At 61.9% G+C, this 20,240-nt stretch overlaps 2 protein-coding genes across 4 annotated transcripts; both read right to left on the bottom strand.

Annotated features, from left to right (window-relative positions):
• Positions 1-3,451: 3,451 nt before the first annotated feature.
• On the bottom strand, positions 3,452-6,939 carry VPS28 (VPS28 subunit of ESCRT-I). Of its 3 annotated transcripts, XM_075549098.1 has the most exons (11): positions 6,790-6,939; positions 6,517-6,700; positions 5,926-6,059; positions 5,556-5,584; positions 5,427-5,464; positions 5,186-5,275; positions 4,614-4,719; positions 4,413-4,514; positions 3,979-4,032; positions 3,808-3,899; positions 3,452-3,695 (listed from the first exon to the last, which is right to left on the bottom strand). In XM_075549098.1, exons 3-11 carry the CDS (start codon positions 5,960-5,962, stop codon positions 3,578-3,580), a joined length of 666 nt encoding a protein of 221 aa, XP_075405213.1. In that variant the 5' UTR covers positions 5,963-6,059; positions 6,517-6,700; positions 6,790-6,939; the 3' UTR covers positions 3,452-3,577. The 3 variants fall into 3 exon arrangements, with proteins under 3 accessions (XP_075405213.1, XP_075405212.1, XP_075405214.1); XM_075549097.1 differs by lacking the exon at positions 6,517-6,700 and having other exon boundaries at positions 6,790-6,929; XM_075549099.1 differs by lacking the exons at positions 5,427-5,464; positions 5,556-5,584; positions 6,517-6,700; positions 6,790-6,939 and having other exon boundaries at positions 5,926-6,062.
• Positions 6,940-7,100: 161 nt separating this feature from the next.
• TONSL (tonsoku like, DNA repair protein) lies at positions 7,101-18,951 on the bottom strand. The gene is made up of 26 exons (XM_075549096.1): positions 18,865-18,951; positions 18,670-18,765; positions 18,439-18,581; positions 17,791-17,974; positions 17,521-17,650; positions 17,148-17,319; positions 16,955-17,069; positions 14,420-14,565; positions 14,192-14,344; positions 13,936-14,061; positions 13,417-13,588; positions 12,557-12,621; positions 12,370-12,459; positions 12,191-12,263; positions 11,949-12,112; positions 11,742-11,865; positions 10,938-11,653; positions 10,759-10,835; positions 10,447-10,600; positions 10,288-10,366; positions 9,675-9,976; positions 9,420-9,591; positions 8,882-9,057; positions 8,496-8,569; positions 8,065-8,198; positions 7,101-7,364 (listed from the first exon to the last, which is right to left on the bottom strand). The coding sequence occupies exons 1-26, from the start codon at positions 18,887-18,889 to the stop codon at positions 7,171-7,173; spliced, it is 4,056 nt and encodes a 1,351-aa protein (XP_075405211.1). The 5' UTR covers positions 18,890-18,951; the 3' UTR covers positions 7,101-7,170.
• Positions 18,952-20,240: the final 1,289 nt, after the last annotated feature.

The raw sequence follows: 20,240 nt of genomic DNA, 5'->3' as shown, positions 1-20,240 counted from the left end.
CTCCCCTGGACGCTCCTCCAAGAGAGCTGGGAATTTCCCCAAAGGCATTGCCAGATGTTGTCTGTCTGGGCCCGCCCCGGCCTTCCTCATGGGGTGGGGGAGTGGGGGTCCCAAGCTTCACCTCCGCAGTGGCATCCTGAGTGCCCTCCTGGGCCTGGATCTTCCTGAGCAGCCGGCTGAGGCCCAGGGCCAGGGCCGTGGGGCCCTCGAGTGCAGCCAGGAGGTGGTCGGCATGGGAGCCCCAGTGGCCAGCTTGGATGTCCTCACAGGTGCCCTGGGGGTCGCTGAGGTAGAGGGCAGCCGCTGCACTGAGGCGGGCTGCGTCCCTAGCATGCAGGACCAGCTCTGAGGGGAGCCCTGGTGGCCTGGCCCCACCCAGGGCCAGGGCATCCTCTACGGAGAGACACTGTGGGAGGCAGAGGGGCAGGTAGGTGAGGGCCCCCAGTTACCTCCACACCGCCCTACCACCCAGGAACGGCAGCAAGGACACTGGGCTGGGCCCACCTGCCCAAGTGGCCTCCCCCAGGCGCCAGCCCGCCCGCCCCCTGGAATTTGCCCAGGGCCCTCTGCTGGAGGGTGTGTGGGGGGAGGGCCAGAGCACCAGGCTGTTACCTTTCCACACGGCCCAGAGGCGCAGTGCACACGGGCCGCTAGCGTATTTAACAGGCCGCCCAGTGCCTCTCGGTCCAGAGTGCCACTGCCCGACATGAGCATGGGCAGCAGGCGGGCGGGCGTCACTGCTGCCCGCACCATCAGCAGTGCCCCGAGCAGCAGTGTCCAGCCGAGCCGGGCCCCGTGAGCCATGTGCAGAGCCTGCACTCGGTTTGGGAAGAGGTGGTGTCCGGTGGCTGCGACCACGAGGGCTGCTGGGGACAGACTGAGGCTGAGTGGACGATCCTGGTCGGGCTGCTCAGGTATTTTCTACGGGCTCTGTGATTGGCTGCCAGTAGTGACTTCAGGTTAACCGTTCAAGTGGCAGAAACGCCCAGATAGTGTGTGTGTAGGATTGGGGGGGGGGGGCTTGGCCTTTGAGGGGGCAGGGTTCCTCTCCTCCACTCCAGCCATGGCCTCCGGATACCCCCACTCCCCCACCCCTGTAGCCCTCTGGGGCCTGAGGACAGAGGTGATGGCCCTTCCGGGGACATTCCTAGCCACACCCTCAGAACTTTCCTGGTCCAACCACTCAAAGTAACTAACTCCATTGGAGGTGGAAGGTCTCCTCCAAGATGGGTGGGAAGGAAACAGGCGAGCTCCTGGGGAGAAGCTCAGGGCCCGGCCCCCCAGCTCTCCAGGGTGAAGGCACAGGGCCTAGACAAGCAAGCAGAATGGAATGAGAAAGCTTGGCCGTCCACCTGTGGGCAGGGCCCCTGGTGAGGCCAGGCCAGGGGCAGGGGCCTGGATCTTGCAGAGGAAGAAGGAAAGAAGGCTGGGCCAGCACTGCCCACTCTGCCCAATCACTCCTTGGTCTTTGTACCCTTGGGCCTTATCTCTGGCTCCCGATTCTGCTGAGTCCCCAGGTCGATAGAACTCTGTCCCGGTGCTGCAGGTCTCAGGAGGGCCTCGCCTCTTGACACCTTGGTCAGCCTGGGACACAGGTGCCATCACACATGTCCCTTGCCATGCCAGCTCAGCCAAACCCTCAGGCCCTGAGGTGCGCGGGGGAGTGGTCGGGGCTGGGCGTTTGCTCTGGGGCCCCTGGGCTGGGTGGGAGGACTCTGTCCGCTGGACCTGTGCCCAAGGTGAGGCGTGGCACTGAGGATCTCAGCTCCTGCCTGGGAAGCAGATACCAAATATTCTGGGCTCTGGGCCTTCTCCAAGCAGTGCATGCACACAGAGACATACACGCACCACCATGCACACGCATGTATGGGCACGCACAGTGGCCCTTCACTCAGTAGCACAGGCAATGTGACATGCAGAGATCCATGGGGAACTGCTGGGCAGAGGTGGGGCAAGATGCCAGGACCTGGCAGTTGGTCGGTGAGCAGAGGGAAGCTCCCCTCCACTCTTCCCCACAAAGGCCAGTGTCCAGTGCTGGCCAGCTGGTGTGACCCTCCTACTTTGCTCCCTCCCCTGGGCATGCCTCCTTTTGTCACCCGCCCCTCCTCTGCACTTTGAGCTCTGCAGCGCACCTCCCGCCTCACCTCTCTGGCAGCCTCCCATCACTGCCCCCTCCTTTCCAGGCCAGGAAGACCAGGTCACCTCAGTCCCTGGTCCCCTTCCAGCTCCTCCTCAGGTGCACTCTGCTGTGGTCCTCCTGCAGCCCCTGCAGGGATTTCCCTCCCTCATCAGCCCTGTCTTGCCCTGCTCCACCACTCCTCAGCAGCTCCTGTACCATTTTCTCGCCCAGCTCTGCAGGCCCTGGGACCCACGGACAGCCTGGCAGCTGCACTTCACATCAGCTCTCTCCACATCCAGCCCGTATAGCCAGAAGTTGGACAGTGGCCCATGACCTGCAGGCCCTCACCTTTACCCAGGTGCTGTGCATGTCAGCATTCCTTTCATGCCTCCATCCCCACCCCACCGGCAGCCTCTGGATGGACTGATCAATCCCTTCCTCTGTCTCAAGTGGCTTCTCAAGGGACACCTGCTGAGGAAGCTACACACTGTCCCCTGCTTGCCCCAGTGACTAGACCGGGAAAAAAACCATCTTGGTGTGAACACATTAGCCTGTGGTTGTGATGCCTTATCTGTCTCTCCCTCACAGGCTGTTGTCTGTGCCCATGTGGGAATGATGGGGCACCCAGACTTAGGAAGGGGTGATGGTGGTGGCAGGTGTTAGGTCTCTCTTGGGATACCTCGGTCCTTGGCTTCTTGAGAGAAAGAATTCACGTTGAAGCCTGGTTTGTGAGCCAAGTAGGTGTATAAAGAAGAGGCACAAATGTAGGGGACAGTGCCTGGCCACTTGGGACTGCAGCCTGGCCATGCTGCACTGCATATCAGAACCACTGGGGAGAGAGAGAACCTCTGCCTTTTCAGGCCGTCCCCCCGCCCCCCCACTGGTCGCCGACCCCATGGGCTGAATCAAATTTACCTGGCCTAGATGGGCCAATCTAGGTACACCCTCACCTAGGTATACCACCCCTTCCTGGCCGGGAACTCGAATCTCTGAGCATGCACAATGGACACCCGTCCCTGCTAGCTACCTAACAGGTCAAGCCTCATGTCCACTGCACTGCCAGGGGCCAGCGCCTAAGTAGGGGCCTGGCATAGGCAGCTGTGTCTTCTGAATGGAAGCCACACCTGACTCAGGTGTTCTGGACACCCAGCTGCCAACATGGAGCCAGGCCCTCAATGACCAGCTGCTCCCCTCATCTGGGTCTTCCTGGTACAGCAGGAGTGTGAAGGACTTAGGACAGTGCTGGCAGGGCCCTGTACCCACATCTCCTTCCAGGAGGGGAGGCCAGGCCCAGAGGGTGAAAGAACTGTAGAAACCCCACAACACAAGGGAGAGAGGCCAACATCTTTATTGTGGGAGGGTGGGGGGTTCCCAGCAAGGCCACAGAGACAGGCCAGGGTGGGCATAGGCTGGATCTTGGGTGTGCAGGAAGTGGAGTCAGGCGGGCATGGCTAGGTCTCAGGCATGCAGGAAGCGGTTGAAGGCATTGTAGGCCGATTCTAGGTCGAAGAGCATCTGGCGCACCTGGGAGTCGTCCAGTTCGTCTGAAGCCGACATGCCGCTCAGGGTCTGCAGCCTGTGGATGGCACTTGTGTGTGTGTGTGTATCTGCAGCCGGGGGACAGTGTGGTGATAACAAGATCAAAGGGCTGGGCGGTGCCCACTAGGGCAGTAGCGATGGGCACTCACCACTGGCTGACTGTCTGGCGGCCCTCAAAGTCAGGGGGCAAGTGACTCATGCGATGCATGGTCTCCATCAGCTCCCGAAGATCGGGCTGGATCTGTGACAGTGACAATACTGGTGGGACCCTGCCCTGGCCACCCGGCCCCGCCCCACCCCCACCAGGAGGCAGCATTCACCTCATCCATTGCTCGGATCTCGAGCCGCAGCTTGTCCATGACCGTGATGAAGAGCTGGGGAGTGGGAAGGGGCCACCGTGTTTGCCCAGCCCCTCCCCTTCTGGGCTCCAGGCTTGGCCCTCCTCACAGCACCTGTCCCCCACACCTCCTGAAGGCATCTGTGCCAGGGATCCAACAGGCGCAGGCCCCTGCAACTCTGCCACCCAGCCCAGCCACAGTGGAGGTGGCGGGCGACAGCACCCTCCCCCAAGGATGGAATGTGAGTGACCAGAGGCTGCCACGGGGTGTACCCTGTGCCCATCCCAGTGGGCACCCCAAGGAACAGTCCTTCTCCTATCTGCCTAGAGGCCCCATCCGTCTGCCAACAAAGCCTGGTCCTGCCCAGCTCAGGAAGCTGCAGGCGGGACCATGGGGTGGGCGGGGTGGGCACCCACAGAGACAACATCCGCGATGCAGCGGTTGAGGTTGCCCTTGTCGTCCTTGATCGTGATGGGGCGGTCCTCCTTGATCCTCTCCATGGCCAGCGGGCAGTCCAGCTGCAGGGAGAGGAGTCGGTACTGGGCCTCAGCGCATACGGCCTGGGCTGGTGCCACCCCCCTTACCCCACATGTGGGAGCTGAGGACCCAGAACTCACGCGGAACTTGCGGCAGAACTCATCAATGGAACTGATCTCTGAGCCCTGGACCTGTCGGAAGGCGGCTTTGTATTGGACCAGGAGCCGGGAGCAGGCGGCTGTATACCTGGGAGGGAGGATTGAGTAAGCTCGCAGCTGGCCAGGCCCCTGAGATCACTCTCCCAGGAAGAAGGGGGCCTAGGTAGCAGGTTGGAGGAATTGGGAGCCTTCACCCCAGGTCACCAAGAGCTGTCCAGTGAGAAGGCTTGGGGCAGATGTGCTACACACCTGGGTGGGTCCTGGGGAGTGGGCCTCTGCCCCTGGCCTGGGCGTGAATCTCACCCCCAGATCACAGGGTGGGGCTATCCAGCCCTCCCCCAGAGCAGCAGGCCTTGGAGGCTGCCTGAGCCCCACTCACAGATGGGGACTGTAAAGGAAACACGGTAGGGTGCATTCCCCTCCTCTGGCATATTTATCGATACCACCTGCCTGGGCCTTCAGACTCTTGCTCCCACTTTCCTGGCCACTGAGGCCCTGCAGGCAGCAGCTGGCTGGCCAGAGGCCCAGGGCTGTGTGCCATGCCGGGGACTCACTCGTTGGGGGTGACACAGTCCTTGATGTACGCCTTCTCCAAGGCCTGCATCGTCTTCACCACTGCGAAGAGCTCCGCCATGTTGTCGTACCTGCAGGCAGGTGCCATCAGACCCTACTCACGCAGGGTGAGGCAGAGTGGAAATGGGCTCTGCCTGCCGCCCGGCCCAAAACAATGGTGCCCTGACCACTGGCTTCCCTGACTCAGGTGGGGGTCGGGGGAGGGGGCAACCCTAGACTCACTTCTCTCGTTCCCGGGCATTTTTATACAGCTTTACTTCCTGTGGAGAGAAGGGACAGTGTGTTAGTCTGCTGCAAGGAGGCAGAGCAAGGCCCCGAGGAGTGGCTGTAGGGCTACTGACTGGCACTTACCTCATATAGCTCGGGCTTATTCGCAGGAGCTGAAAGAAGGCAGGAAGGCTGGTAGGTGGCCGAGGAGGCACCCTTCCACCCCTGACCCCCTGCTCCAGACACAGCTCTTTGCCATTTCCCAAAGGACCCCAGGGGCTGGGAGATGCTCCCTCACCAGCCTGCCAGAGGACACTGGCTCCCTCTGTCACAGATCCCGAGTCCCCTCACCTGCATAATGGATAGCAGCATCTGGTGTGGGCACCATGGCGTGCCACAAACAGGACCCAGGCTCCCTTGGGACTCAGGACACTGAGGTTCTGGCCAGACTCAGGCCTGCATTCTGGCTACCTCAAGGTCCCGAGAGCTTGGACAGAGCTCTTGTCACACTCACCTCCTAGGCCTGGAGTGGCGGAGATCCCATGGAACATGCTGGAGGCTCGGGCAGGGCAAGCGCAGCAGAGATCAGGGAGCACGGGCACTAGACTCACCAGGGGGCCACTCAGAAAGATTCCAACCAAACAGGGCCTGTAGGGGGGTCAATGGGCCAGAGAGACTTGCATCAGGAGGTGTTCCCTAGTTAGGAGTGGTGGTGGCTAGTGCTGGGGCCACAGAGCAGGGGGCAGGATCTGGAAGGGGAGTCTAATGCCAGGAGGAAGGGTTGCCAGGCCTCCTTCCAGCACTAGGGTCAGGCCTAGCAGAGGAGCAGCCCCAGGTGTGGCACAGCTGGCTCTTCAGCAGGGAGCCCGTTTTGCCATGGTGAGGGCATGGGGTCACCGCGAGGGGTGTGTGTGGCAAGCTGCTGCAGCAGGAAGGTTGAGAATGGCCTTGAGTGACTCCAAAGACCTTTCCCGTAAAGGGGGCGGGGCTGTGTCCTTAAATTCTGCCGATGGCAGGCATGGGGTGGGTGAGGTGCAGTGGCGGAGCTCCACTGGGGCGGGGGGAGTGTGGTGGCACTCAGCGAGTTTCCGGCCAGGAGACGAACCACTGTCCTGCCGGGAGCGGTGGCGACACGGGTTGGGAGGGCAGGGCATTTGACCTCTGGACTGCGCAGGGCTCGCGCTGACCGGAAGCGGGACCTGGGACGCCCAGGTGTAAGCCATGGGCGACGGTGCGGCCCAGGGTCTCCGCGAGCAGCTCCAAGCGGACTGGCAGGGTGCCGTCCCGCCCTGGAAACCGCGGAACCGTGTAGTCAGGCGAGGGACAGTTCCCATGACTACGCCCCAGAGGCCCTCTTAGCCCACCCGACTTGAGGTACCTGGCGGGCGCCGCAGGTCGGGGAGATGGCGCCAGGGGCGGAGAGCTTCCGATCGATGGCCCGACGCACCCCTCAGGTCTGCGCACGCGCACGCCACGCTCGGCGCTCGCCTAACATGCCTGCGCCAGGGGGCAGGAGTCTAGGCTCCTGGCCACGCCCCCTGCGGCGGGGACACGTGGGCGCCAGGAAATAGGGCGTGAACCAAGTCCGCTCGGGAGCCCCACCTCCCACGTGTCCGCCCTGGGTCTCAGGGAGCAGGGATTTGCACTCCTGGACCGCAGGGAGCCACCACCCCACTCGCCCCATTCCAAACAGCCAGAGCAGAGGCAGCAAGCTCATTTATTGAGGACTTTGAAATGTCCCAGCAGTGGGGCTGGCTGGTCAGAGGCGCTTGTAGAGCAGTTTGGAACCCCGATCCAGCCTGTACACGCTGTGGCCTGAGTGGCAGGGTAGCACCTGGCGCAGGGCTGCCGGGTCCTCAGGGGTGAGGCGGCGGGTGCACAGCTGCAGCTCCTGCAGGTGCTTGCTGATCTTGTCCCAGAGCCCCAGGCCCAGGGGTCCCTGGACTGCGCAGCCTGTGGGGCAGCAAGAGCAGGACCTGGTGTTTCAGCGCCCTGTCACAAGTCCCAGGGGGCTCCCAAGCCAGTGAGCTTAAACCAGTAACCAGGCAAGAGGAAGACTGGCCTGCCTGCATAAGCACTTGGGCCAACCTCAGCTTCAATTTCCCATCTACGAAGGGCATACTGTACAGGTGCGAGTCCCTTAACTGTGGGTCCCAGTACGTCCAGGAACTAAGCTGCCGACAGGAACTAAGCTGCCGACATTTGATTCTCAAGGCAGGGTGCCTCTAGCAGGGTAGGGCCCTGGAAACTGGGTGGTTGGGAGTGGACACCAGGCTTGGGCCCATAGGGAACAGCCCTCAGCAGAGTGCAGGTGTCCAATCACGGGATCTCCTGTAGGAGGCAGCCAGGGGGTCCCCATGGATGTTCCCCACAGCCCCTTGTCCTGAAGATGAGCCCCATGAGGCAGAGCCCCCTGGGTGGGTTACCAGGCAGGCAGTTCTCACATTCTTGGGGTAGCAGTCTGTACAGCCAGGATAAGAAGCTACACGTGGTCACAGCAGTCGCAGCTGGGACTCCCTTTTCCCACCCTGGATCAGATCAGGCAGCAGGCCAGAGGTTGAGGCCATTCCCTAGAGCTGCCCCCCCCGCCCCCTGCCTGTCTTGGGGGTGCTGGAACAGGTGCACCAGTGGCTGGAGAGGGGCTAGGCCTCACCTGACAGGCTGAGGAGGGTGAGGCCTTGGAGGCGCTCCTGGAGGGCAGACAGGAGCTCTTCCAGTCCGGCCCTGCTGATGCTAGGATTGGCAGACAGGTCCAACGAGACCAGTGAGGGGCAGACAGGGAGACACCTGAGAGGTCCATGGGAGAACAGTAGTCAGCTTCCTGGACCAGAGCCCACTAACCTCCTAGCTCTTCCCTGGCCAGTGCTGCTGGGTGTCAGGACCCACTATAGCCAGGCCCAGCTCAGGTGCCTGCTGATGACCTGCTAGCACCAGCCAAACCGAGTGACAGGGACAGTCCCAGGGAAGAGCCAGGAAGAGGGGTGCTGGCACACTGGCTAATACAGAAGTGGACTGCAGCCTGATCTCGGGGTGTTCATACCCGAGAGGAGCTCACACCCCTCTATACCCCCCACATGGTATCACCTGCTCAGGTCTCTTGCTGCCTTGTCATCCAGCTGGTTTCCAGACAGGCTCAAGTGTGAGAGTGCACAGCCGTCCTAAATGCAGCAGCAGCAGGGGTGGCCAGGTCACTAGGGGCCATGGCAACATCAGGGGAGGAAACCTGGCCCCCCAGCCAGAAGGGAGCCCGTCCCGTCTGGAGTTCAGAAAGGTTGGAAGTTTCTGCCCTTCTAGGACCGAGTTCAGTCAGCACACAATGTGGAGATGTCCAGGGTCCCCAAGAGCCCTGGGACCAGCTGCTGGGTGTGCAGGTGGGGATGCAGCAGCCCCTGCAGCTTTTCTTCCCGCTCCTTTCCCACCCACCAGCCTCGGGACCTTGTGAACAGCCCTGGGTGCCTGAACCCCCGTACCTGAGTCAGGTACCTGACCACGGGCTCCATGAGCCTTGCGTCGCCCTTCCTGGAGGCCACGGAGCCGAGCTCCAGGTGCAGGAGGGAGCGGGAGGGCAGGTTGGCCAGTGCCTGGGTCAGAGCCAGGGCACCCAGGGCATTGTAGGACAGCGACAGTGTCTTCAGGTGCTCGGCACCTGCACAGGCCAAGGCCTATGTCAGCCCACGAGATCATCCCAGCCCCACCACGGACCTCCTTGTGTGGGCTGGGAAAGTGGGCCTGGCCTGGAGGGTGACTCTGGAGTCAGGTATCCTGCTACCCTGAGCACCCCCTTGACAGGAGGGGCTGGCCATTAGCCTGTGGTGGTACTTTAGGCCAGGGGTGGGGTGGGGGCAGAGTTGGGCACTGCTCTGTCTGCAGGAGCCTCCTTGGACAAGCTTGCCCCGCAGCTTCTCACAGAGTCTGGCCACTCTGCAGCCTGGGCTGCCTCCCAATGGGAACACTGGAGGTTCCACACCAGGCTGACCCATAGCCTGCCAGGTCCTTCCCTTGCCTCACCTTGGAAGGCCCTGCCCAGGGCTGCCTGGTGGTTGAGGAAAGTGCTGGGGCCGAGACCGCAGGCCTGGAGGCGCAGGGTGCTGAGCATGGGGCAGGCCCGGAGGACAGAAGCCAGAGCTGCGCCGCAGCTGTCTCCCAGAGGGTTCATGCTCAAGTCTAGCTCCTCCAGGCTCTGCATGAGACACAAGCCAGTATGGTCTCCAGGGTCCAGCTCCCTCTCCAAGGAGCCCACCTCAGGCCCTGCTGTGGCCCTACCTGAGCGGCAGCCTGCTCTGAGAGGCCTGAGGCAAGTTGGCACAGGCCGGCCGTGCCCAGGTGGTTGGAGGAGAGGTCGAGGATGGCCAGCCCAGGCATGGTGCCCAGGGTGGCCAGCAGTTCGGCAACACAGGTGTCTTCTAGTCGGTTCCCAGCCAGCCGCAGCTCCCGGAGGGTGGCGTGTAGCTTTAGGGCCCGTAGCAGCGGGGTGAGCTGGGCCTGGCGCAGAGCCAGGGAGCAGGCGCTGAATGTGGGGCCCGAGCCTTGGCGCTGCACAGCCTGCAGCACCTGCGGGTGCTCCACTGTGGGGGATGCGGAGTCAGCAAGTGGCCAGGGACCTCACCAGCCCTGAGGACCGGCTCTTTGTGCCAGGCTGTCTCCCCATCAGCTGGTGCCCGATCCCCGCTGTTCAGGCCTCAGGGAGAGCTGCTCAGTATGTCCCCTTGGGTCTCAGCCCCAACACCCCCCCCGCCCTGGACTGCCTGCCTTCCTTCCTTGGGACAGCCTGAAGGCACAGTGTTCCCTCCACCCACTCGCCAGCCCCTGCCAGGCACCAGTCTCCTGCCACCCAGAGGTCTACCTCACTGGATGGGTGTCCTGAGGGAGGCCTCACCTTGCCCTAAGCTCTGGCAGGCCTTGTGGTAACGGTCGGTCAGCGGGGGCAAGTCCCACGAAGTCACCTGAGCCAGCACCTAGGAGGCGTGGTCAGCGAGCCCCCACGGCACTGCCTGGCCCTGCTTGTTCGCCCCCACCCCACCCCTGGCCCGCTCACCTCCTCATTGCTCTGCAGGACATGGAGGACGGCATCCTGCGGGGCCAGCAGGGCCCCCTCCTTCTGCAGTGCAAGCCGCGGTAGAAGCCCGCAGGTCTGGTAGTAACGCTCCGTGGCTTGCTCGGCCAGCCAGGCCACTGAGTGGGCTTCGGTGCTGTGGGCAATGGCGCGAGCCTGGACTCACCCCCCCAGGCCCACAGCCCCCTCCTACCCTTCCTCTGACCACTGGCTCCGTTCAGCCCAGGCCAGGGTCCCACTCTGGTCCCCATGGCCCTGCCAAAGTTGACTTCAGGGGAGGCTGGCTGACCTTACCTGTGTGGGACGGGGATGAGGAAGAGATTGTCCTGAACCCGGACACGAACCCGGATGGGAGGGGGCTGGGCTGGGCCCTGGGATGGGGTGAAAAGGGCTGAGTCAGGGGGCAGGAGTGCCACCTTGGAGCCCACGCCGCAGGGGGCCCCGCCAGAGTACCCTGCTCCAGTCACACCCACCGAGGGCTGGCCTGCAGCCAGGGGCTCCCAGCCGGGCACTGAGCCCTCGGGGTTGTTGGGGTTTCCCAGGGACTGTGCAGCTGAGCTGGCCTCAGGGCAGCGCTCATTGGGGGGCAAATGGGTCTGACGGCTCTGCTGGGTTCTGGGCTTGGTGGGACGCTCGCTGCTGGCCATGCGTGGGAGCTGGGGTGGGCGGCTGCCCCTCTGGTGGCTGAAGGTCGTCGGGGGCAAGTCGTCCTCTAGCCAGTCCCCAGCCAGGCACTCCTCCTCGGCAAGCAGGGCTGCCCGGGGGACAGGGGTCTCGCCCAGTGCCCGTGGCAGGCTGGACCCCAGGCGGCAGCTCTGGGCACTGCCTACGCCCTGAATGGCCGCCTGGTAGGCCGCCCGGCTGGCTTTGGCCACAGCTGCCTCTCTGTCCACAGCAGGGCTGGCCGTCTGGGCCAGGGCTTCCTGGCTAGTTGCTAAGGGTCGAGGCCTCTTGTGTGCCGGTGGGCGGGGGTCCTCGCTGTCATCACTCTCCGAGCTGCTGCTATTCCCCAGTCCCCGCCGGCCCCTCCCAGGCCTGGGCCCGGGGGAGCACCCTGCAGGGGTCCTTGAGGCCTCCAGAGGCCGTGGAGCCTGAGAAAGGCATCCCGAGTGGGGGCTGGGAGGAGAGGTCTCCGGGTCAAATAGAGCGTTCCTCTGGAAGGCCCGGGTTGCCCGGGAGCCCTGGGGAGCTGCGGAGCAAAGGACCAGGTCAGACAAGGGGCCAGCCTCACATGTGCCTGCAGCACCCCTCAGGGAAGCCTGTACTGCCCCACTCGCCTTGGCCCGCAGCAACCGTCTGAAGCAGCCTCTCCATGGTGCCAGCCTTCTGCCGTGTCTCCCGGTCGAGGTCCCTGCTGTATAGCCGCACCCACTGTTGCAGTGTCTCCAGGGGGCTGTGGCCCTGAGGGGGTCACACAGGCCCTGAGTGGGCTGGCCCCTGGGGTTTGCCCTGAGTGGGCCCACAGAGCACCCCTGCCTGCTCACCTTGGCGGTGTGCAGGGTCACAGATGCGCCTCGCTCAATGAGCAGCTTGGCCACCTCAAAGTGGCCACACGTGAGGGCGTCGTGCAGTGGGGTGATGCCCTCGCAGCCTGGGCCGCCTGGGTCGTCCACCGCAGCCCCGTGGTCCAGCAGGAAGCGGACAATCTCTGGGGGCCAGTGGGAGACCTGAGCATCCCCTCCTCCTCTGTGCACGCCCGCCCCCCACCCCACCCCCGCACACTCACCCAGGTGCCCGTGGTTGCAGGCCTCGTGCAGGGGGGTCCAGCCGCAGTAGTCCCGAGGGTTCACAGGGTGGCCCTGCCCGGGGGACAAAAGCTCGGGTGGGGAGGGCTCTGGGCAGGGTACAGTGGGGAGGGCCTCTGGCGGGCTGGACCAGCTAGGGGCATGGAGGCCAGGAGCCCACCTGCTTCACGAGGTGCTGGACTCGGCGCAGCTGGCCCTCAATGCAGGCCCGGTGCAGCAGGGTCTCACCCATGTCGTTCCTCCGGTTCCACTGTGGGCACAGCGGGCGTGAGAACATGGCAGGGCAGGTGGGCAGGCGGAGCCGGGCATGCAGCTGGGGCAGGGTTGGGGTGGAGGCTCCTTCTGACCTTGCTCGCCCTCCGCTGACCCCGGCAGCCCCGCAACTCTTCATCGTCCTCTGGGTCCTCGTTCTCTGCAGAAGCCAAGGAGTGCCCCCTGCCAACATCAGAGCCGCCCGCCCCCGACAGCTCTCCAACCAGGGAGAGTTGTGCTGTGGTTGGGGTGGGCGAGGGCCTCTCTGCTGCTGCCTGACCTTCAAATGGCCTCGTTTCCACACTGCCTGCCCCATGAGGAGCCCCTGTTGCTCAAAGTCCCTGAAGGGAGGCCAACTCCTCCTCCAGCCACTCCACCGGCTCCACTCCTCCTCTGCCCATCTCTGAGCCCTTCTAGAACCTTCTGGGCCAGCTTGGTTCCTCTTATTCTGCCAGCCCTATAAGCCTAGTCCTCTGCCCCATGGGGTGCACCCCAACAACTATAGCCTGACCCCTGCCACTGAAGCCTGAATGTCTCTGGCCTCTGGGACCCCTCACCTGGGGCTCAGGCACACGCTAGCCAGAAAGCAGGTCTCTGGACCTCTGCTCTTCTGCCCCCTCAGCTGCACAATCGGTTCTGCTTCATGCCCTCTCTCCGCTGCCCCAGAGTCTTACAGGAGGCAGCTGATCCCGACCACCCAGGGAGGCCTGGCCCAGCCTGGGAGCCCCTAAACGCGCTACTCCGTGTTCCTGAGGTCCTGTGCGACATGCCCTGCCTGCTATGCAATGGCCAGCCTGTCTGGCTCCAGCAGCTCTGTCTCTGGCTCCTGGCCCTGCAGCCCTTCAGCTGGCTGACACTGCCAATCACCTCTCCAGGTGCTTCCTGGCTGTCCCCTCTACAGATACACAACCCCCCTCACCCCTCAAGGAGGGCACTGGGCAGCCCTCACCCTCACCGCTCTCGGAGAGCTCCAGGTCACTGGCCTCCAGAGCCTCGCTGCTGTCCTCTTCCTCCTCCTCCTCTTCCTCCCCTGCAGTGCTCAGCTCCTGAAGGCTGGCCTCTGAGCTGGGGGCCTCCTGGGGCTGCAGCCTCAGCTGTACAGTGTGGAGGTGCTGCAGGATCTGTCTCTGAGGGGGGCAGAGGGCAGCTCAGGGTGGGTTGGGCCAGGGAAGGATGAGAGGGGCCAGTGGCGAGAGGCATTGCCAGGGTGGGCAGGGCTGTGGCAGGTAGTGGGGCAGGGCTGGTCTGGAAGAGGGGCAAAGAAGGACAGGGGCTGACAGGGTGTAGAGGCACAGCTCAGGGTGGGCAGGGAGGGTCAGAGGGCATGGGCAACCCCAAAGAGAGACAGGACAGGGGACCATCTCGGAAAAGCTGGGAGAACAGTGGCTCAGAGGGTCACCACCACCCCCACCGCCTTGCTGTGAGGGAAGTTAGATATGGGGACACTGTGGTGTGGGTGGGCGGGTTCTAGAACCTGCAGCTGGGGTCGCTGGGCCTGCTGGGCACAGCTGAGCGCCTTCTGGAAGCAGGGCGCCAGCAGCTCGTACGTGTCCCCAGCCTCCTCTCGGGACAGGGCGATGTTGAACCAGGTCTTGGCCTCCTGGAGGGGGGAGGCGGGAAGGGCCTGGTGATCATGCTGCCCGCCACACTAGGCCCCAGCTCCCCACTGCCCCTCTGGGACAGCAAGGCCCACATGGCCCTGGGCAGGGAGGGGCACTCCTGCCACTTACCTCCAGTGGGTTCCCGCCACGAAGCCTCAGCTCCTCCTCATAGTGCAACACCGCCCGGCACGGCTCCTTCATGTCACTCCAGGTGGTGGCCAGAGACACGTGGATGACGGCCAGCTCGGGCCCTGGCCGGCCTAGCAGCTCTGCAAAACGCAGCTGGAGAGCCAGCGCTGCCATGAAGGCCAGGTGGCCGGCCAGTCACACCCACCCCCACCCGCCTAGCCTGCACACCTGTTCCTGGTAGGCCTTGGCTGCTCGGGAGAAGTGGCCCGCCCTGGAGAACAGGTCCCCCAGCTGCTCACAGATGCCCATAGCGCTCTCAGGATCGCAGTCTTTGGCCTCCTCCAGCCGCTGCTGCAGCTGGACCACCTTCAGCACTGCAGGCGGGGAGTCGAGCCAGAGGCTGAGTGCCCGAGAGTGACCACCAAGGCCTCTGGCTCTCCTTGCACCGCCAGGATGATGGGCAGTCACAGCTGCCCAACATGGGCCCAGCGATTGGCGCACTGACCCGAGGGGCAGGACTGAGAACCCAGGGGTAAAGCCGTCCACCCAGACAATGTGACTTTGACAAGTGGCCGAAACCCATTAAACGGGGAAGAGAGTCTCTTTAACAAACAGCAGCAGAACTGGGCTTCCATTCGCAGAAGGACGAGACAAACAGACAGGCAACATCGGGCTCCAGCAAACCCTGGGACCACTATGTCCACCAGTGAAGACAGAGGCAGATGCCTGGGCCCCGATACACGGCGTAAGCACAGCTGCAAACCACAACCACACACACACACACACACACACACACAAAACGATGAGAATACAAGAATAAAGAAAATGCTCTAAAACTGACCGTAGTGTTGACGGTGTAACTCTTCTTGATGTGACTATTGAAGTGTATTATATGTGCCTTATATCCCAATAAAACTGGTGAAAATAAAGAAAGACGAGCGAAAGAAAGAATGCTGACTGTCTTGGCAATCCACAGGGGCGGTTCCGCTCTGTCCTACAGGGTGGCTGTAGGTCCGAATGGACTCAAAGCAGGGAGTCTGGTTTCTGATTTTCGTGTATCAAGAGTCCATCAAGAGTAAAAAGAGAACCCACAGGCTGGGAGAGGATTTTTGTCAATGACACTGCAGATAAGGGACTAACCTCTAGAATCCATGAAACGTCAACATTTCAACAAGAGCATAAATAATCCAATCTCTAAGATGGGCAGAGGGCACGCACGGTGCACTAAAGACATCCAGGCAGCCAACACGTGTAAGAGATGCTGGTGGTGACCACCGGCCGAGATGCAGATCCACACAAGAGTGTCAGGCCACTTCACTCCAGCCTGGAAGCCATGTTTAAAGACGCTGGAGAAGGTGCAGAAAGACTGGAGCCTCAGTCACAACTGGCGGGCCTGGAGGACGGTGCAGTCACTGTGGAAAGCCGTGTGGCGCCTCCTGAAGCACCATGGGGCCCAGCAGCTCCTCTGCCTGGAAAGATCCTGCAGAAGGCAAAGCTGCAGCGTGCCTGGATGGAGGCGTGCAGTGCCCACTGTGGCAATGCCATGCTAGAAACAAGATGGAAACCGCCAGTGGGAGGGGGAGAAACTGTTGCGCGTACACAACAGGGCACTACATAGCATTTCAGGGTGAAGCAAAACCTCATCGTGTATGGAAACCTGGTGACCATCATGCTGAGGGAAATTAGCCAAGTACAAAAGAACAGACAGCGCACAATTATAAAGATTCAAGAAAAGGTCTCCACATGAAAAGAAACAGACTATAACAGTTACTGGGAAGCAGAGAGAGGAATGGCTGAGGCTGAGGACTAGGGAGACACTCGACCCATGGAGGCAGAGGCTGAGGACCAGAGGCTCTGGCTGCTGGTTGACCAATGGTTGCATCCTTCCTGTTTTCCTGTCCCTCACCCAGCAGAGCCCCTTCCTGTTGAGTATTGCCCAGGCCGAATTGTGAGCAGAGCTCCACGAGGGGACTGCTGATGTCAGCACATGCATGCAAGTATGGAGGGTGGAGGCGCGTCTGACGGGTGCCTCATGGCCACAGGGAAGCCAAAGGGGGTCAGGTGTGCCCACCTCTGTACCGTGTGTGCAGTTATTAGAACATACACACACGGCAATGACAGGCCTTGTCCCACAGGAGAACGAGTGAACTTAGAAACTGAGAACAAGACCTGGCTTGGGGGTGGAGCTGACAGTTCATCCCCTGGCCCACTGTGCGGGGAGACAAGAGTCACTTCTAGCTCATTAATGAAAAAGCTAAGGAGTGAATTATGCCCCCAAAAGGTCTGTGCCTATGAAGGTGGCCCTGTTTGGAAATGGGAGTTGTGAAGACCTTGTTAGTTACTACAAGGTCACACCTACCATTAGGGTGAGTCCTAATCCTATAAGAGGAGACAGAGACAGGACGGCTGGGTGACGCTACAGTCAAAGGAGGGCCTGGGAAAAGGCCTAGAAGTTTCTCCTTCAGAGGTTCAGGTGTCAAGAGGGCCCACACCTTGGTCTTGGACTGCCAGGGCGTTTCTATGGGTGAAAGGCCCCACCACGCACTACTGAGCACACAGCAGCCTCAGGACAGTCAACATTTGCGCAAGCCAACTCCTGCTGATCTCCCACCACCCTTCCCAACACGCTGCCAGGGGCTCTGAGGAGAGTCGGGCTTCTCCCACTTGTGGTCAGGGGCCCTCGTACTGAAGGTGGGATGTCACCTGAGAGTGGGCTGCCCCAGCTCCCCACACCCTTTTGGAGGATTGTTAACCCAGCCTCACCATATCTGAGGTTACTGCAGACCACCTCTCTCTGCAAAGGCTTCTGGGAGCCCAGCCTGTAGGCCTTCTTCAGGGCTCGCTTGGCAGCCAAGAAGTCCCCTAGGTCTTGGAGGATCTGCAGGGGCACAGACAGGTAAAGTGAGGCTGCCTCCCACCTCAGGTCTGCCCGGAGGGAAGGGGGCTGCCTGCACACCTGCGAGATGGCCAAGCAGCACTCGCTCTCCATGAAGGCCCTCTTCAGTGCATGAGCACACTCTCGAGCACCCTCCAAGCAGCGCATGGCCTGCGAGTGCTGGCCCCTCCGCCAGTGGATGGTGCCTAGGTTGTAGCGGGCACGGAAGAGGTCCTCGTAGAGGTGGTTCTGCCTGGGGGTTGGGGCACAGGCTCTCAGGTATGCAGGTCTCTGCTGGCTTCTGCACCAGCAGAGGGCTCTGTGGTCCCCGACTTGAAGATCTAGGTACTGACTCAGCAGGTGGAGGTGAGTCCAACTAGCCGTCCTCCAGGCTTGTTCCTGGCTGCATGTGCCCCCCTCCCCCGAACATGCAGGGGGCTCGCAGGGGTCTTACTCAGAGAGGAAGATGCTCTTCTTGAAGTAGTCGCTGCACAGGGGTGCCTGCTGCAGGCTGTCAAAGGTGAGGCCCAGGTTCAGGTAGAGACGAGTGCGCATCTCAATCACCTCTCGATGGGCCACGGAGCCTGCAAGATGCCCAGATATTTGGTGGCTCCATCCAGGGGTCTCCAGCTTCACCCAATCCCCTGAGGCTCCTGCCCTAACTAAGGGGAAGTCTGGAAGCGGGGTTGCTGTCTCCTTGGCCTGCCTCCAGATGGGCACCTACCATCCAGCTTCTCATCCACAATCGCTAAGCTCTTCTCAAAGGCAGCCTGGGCCTGCAGCAGGGCGTCCTGCGACTGACTGTGCTCTTGGATGTCCAGGTAGGTGCGGCCAATGGTAGCCCACGCCCTCTGCTGTTCCACGTGGTTGGACAGGGAGCAGGCCAGCTCCAGGTATCGGTGCTGGTGCTGCGGCAGGGAGGGGGGCCACCGCTGTGGGCTGACCCCTACAAAAACAAACCTGGCCTTTCCCCACGACAGCCCTACATAGTGGACAAAGGCCAGGCCCCACATCTCCCATCTCTAAGCCCAGGGCAGTCTGCGGTGACAGCATACCCTCCTTCTCCCAAAATGTCAACCACCTAGGGGACCACATGGGATTAGGAAAAATCACTATCAGAAACACCAGGAGCAGAGGTGCCACAGCCCCACACCCTGCAGTGTGTGGCCGGTGGGGACAGTGGTCCCCAGGTCTCTGAGCAATACACATGTTCCTGCTTAGGCCCCAGAGGCAGTGTGGAGCTCCCACACACACACCTGACCAGTGACGGGGCTCCCAAGTCACCATACATTTCTGCCTTCTCAAGAAGTGCTGGCCTGCGGACCGGGGTCGATTGAGAACAGCCCCCTCCCTTCCCCTCACACACACCAACCTTCAGGGCACCCTCGAAGTCCTCCAGCTCGGCCAGCCGCTCCCCGATCTTGCGGTGGGCTACGGCGCAGCCCAGAGGGTCGTCGGCGCTTTCTCGGAGCTGCAGCTCCAGCCGGTGCTCTTCCAGGGCCTCTGCATAACGGCCTGGGCAGCGGGCGGACCGGGCTTCAGGCCCAGCCCGCCGGCAGCCCCGCGGTCCTCGCCTCCCTGCCCGGCCCGGAGGCACACTCACCGTGGCAAGCCAGGAGCTCCCCGAGCTGATGGCACAGGGCGGCCTCCTCGCGCACCTGTCCGCTCCGCTGCGCCTTGGCCTTGGCCTTACTCAGCTCTACGAACGAGAAGAGCTCGCGTGAGAGGGGCCTGCCCACTCCGCGGGCGGCTGGGCTCGAGCACCGCTCCCCAGCCCTCGGGCGACTTTAGGACTCACGGCGCAGCTCGCGCTCCAAGCTCATGGTGCTGCTGGACCACAGCCGCCGCGCCGCCGCCACAGTCCCGGGATCCGGACTTCCCGCCCTCACCGGCCCCGCCCCTAGGCCCGCGCGCAGACGCAGCCCCGCCCCTGACTGGGCGGGATGGTCAGGCTGCAGGGCATTCTGGGAAGCGTGGTCGGGCCGGGGCCGTAAAGCATCCTGGGAGTTGAAGTTCGGCTGGCGAAGGAGCCCGGAAGTGCCGGCGCCCCGCAGAGCCCTGAGGATTGGGTGCTTCCCTGGATTTAAAAGCGGCTTTCGTGGGTGGGGGAGGGAGGGGGAAAAATGAGCTGATACCAAGGGCTCAAGTAGAAAGAAAATGTTTTGAAAATGATGATGATGATAACAAATGTACAAGTGTGCTTGACACAATAGGCCTGGGGGCGCCCTATCCCAGAGACTGTCTGGGGGAGACTGGGGGAGACTTGGCGAGCGCAAAGTACTGGGCCATCCGGCGCAGTGGTCCCTCGCTGACTTCAGCCTTCTGCCTATCCCTGTCGCCCACCCGTGCCCAACCCCCAGCTCCCGGGAGGAAATCCTTCAAACCAGCTCGCTCTTTCCCGCAGGCAGCTCAAGCCCTCCCAGCTTGAGGTGTGGACTGCCGGCTGCAGCTGGAACTGCTCACTGGCCTGGGGGTCCTCAACCCCACTTCCTTACAGTATTCTACAAGGCCACCCCAAATTCAACAATTGAAAAACAAAACACTGTACATACGCAATTCAGCAAAAGGAACTCAACGTTCTCATAGATTCTCCTGTGGAAGTGGGTGGGCTTGAACTGTGTCCCGCTATCATAATCAATGGTTCTCAACCTTCCTCATTACTCGACCCTTTCATAGAGTTCTTCTTGTGGTGGTGACCCCCCAACCATAATATTATTTTTGTTACCACTTCAGCACTGTAATTTTGCTACTGTTATGAATCGAATAGGAGGAGACCATCAGTCTTCATGAGCAGACACCCTCAGGGTTTTCCCCACAGGGAGAAGGGTTTGAACTGCTGACAGCCCAACATTCACCCCACCGTGCTCCCAAGGCTTCTGGTAGAGTGAGGGGACTCGGTTCTGCTTGGGAGGATGGGCAGCTAGAATGCTCCTGGAGTCGAGAATAGTGGGGTTTCTTCAGCATGTGTACTTTGACATGCAATTAGCAGGGACGAACACTCACTGCCATGAAGTCAATTCCGACTCCGAGTGACTCGGGAGGATTGACTCTTTGGGTCTCTGTAGTTGTCAATCTTTACAAAGGCTCGGCTTTGTCCCTCGGAGTGGCTGGTGGTTAACAGCCTCGTACTAGAGCTCCAAGAGGAGAGACTCGTCCCTGGGAAACAGCATCATG

This window comes from Tenrec ecaudatus, chromosome 5 (genome assembly GCF_050624435.1).
Source record: "Tenrec ecaudatus isolate mTenEca1 chromosome 5, mTenEca1.hap1, whole genome shotgun sequence".
Classification (NCBI taxonomy): domain Eukaryota; kingdom Metazoa; phylum Chordata; class Mammalia; order Afrosoricida; family Tenrecidae; genus Tenrec; species Tenrec ecaudatus.
This window is presented reverse-complemented; position numbering and strand designations above follow the sequence as displayed.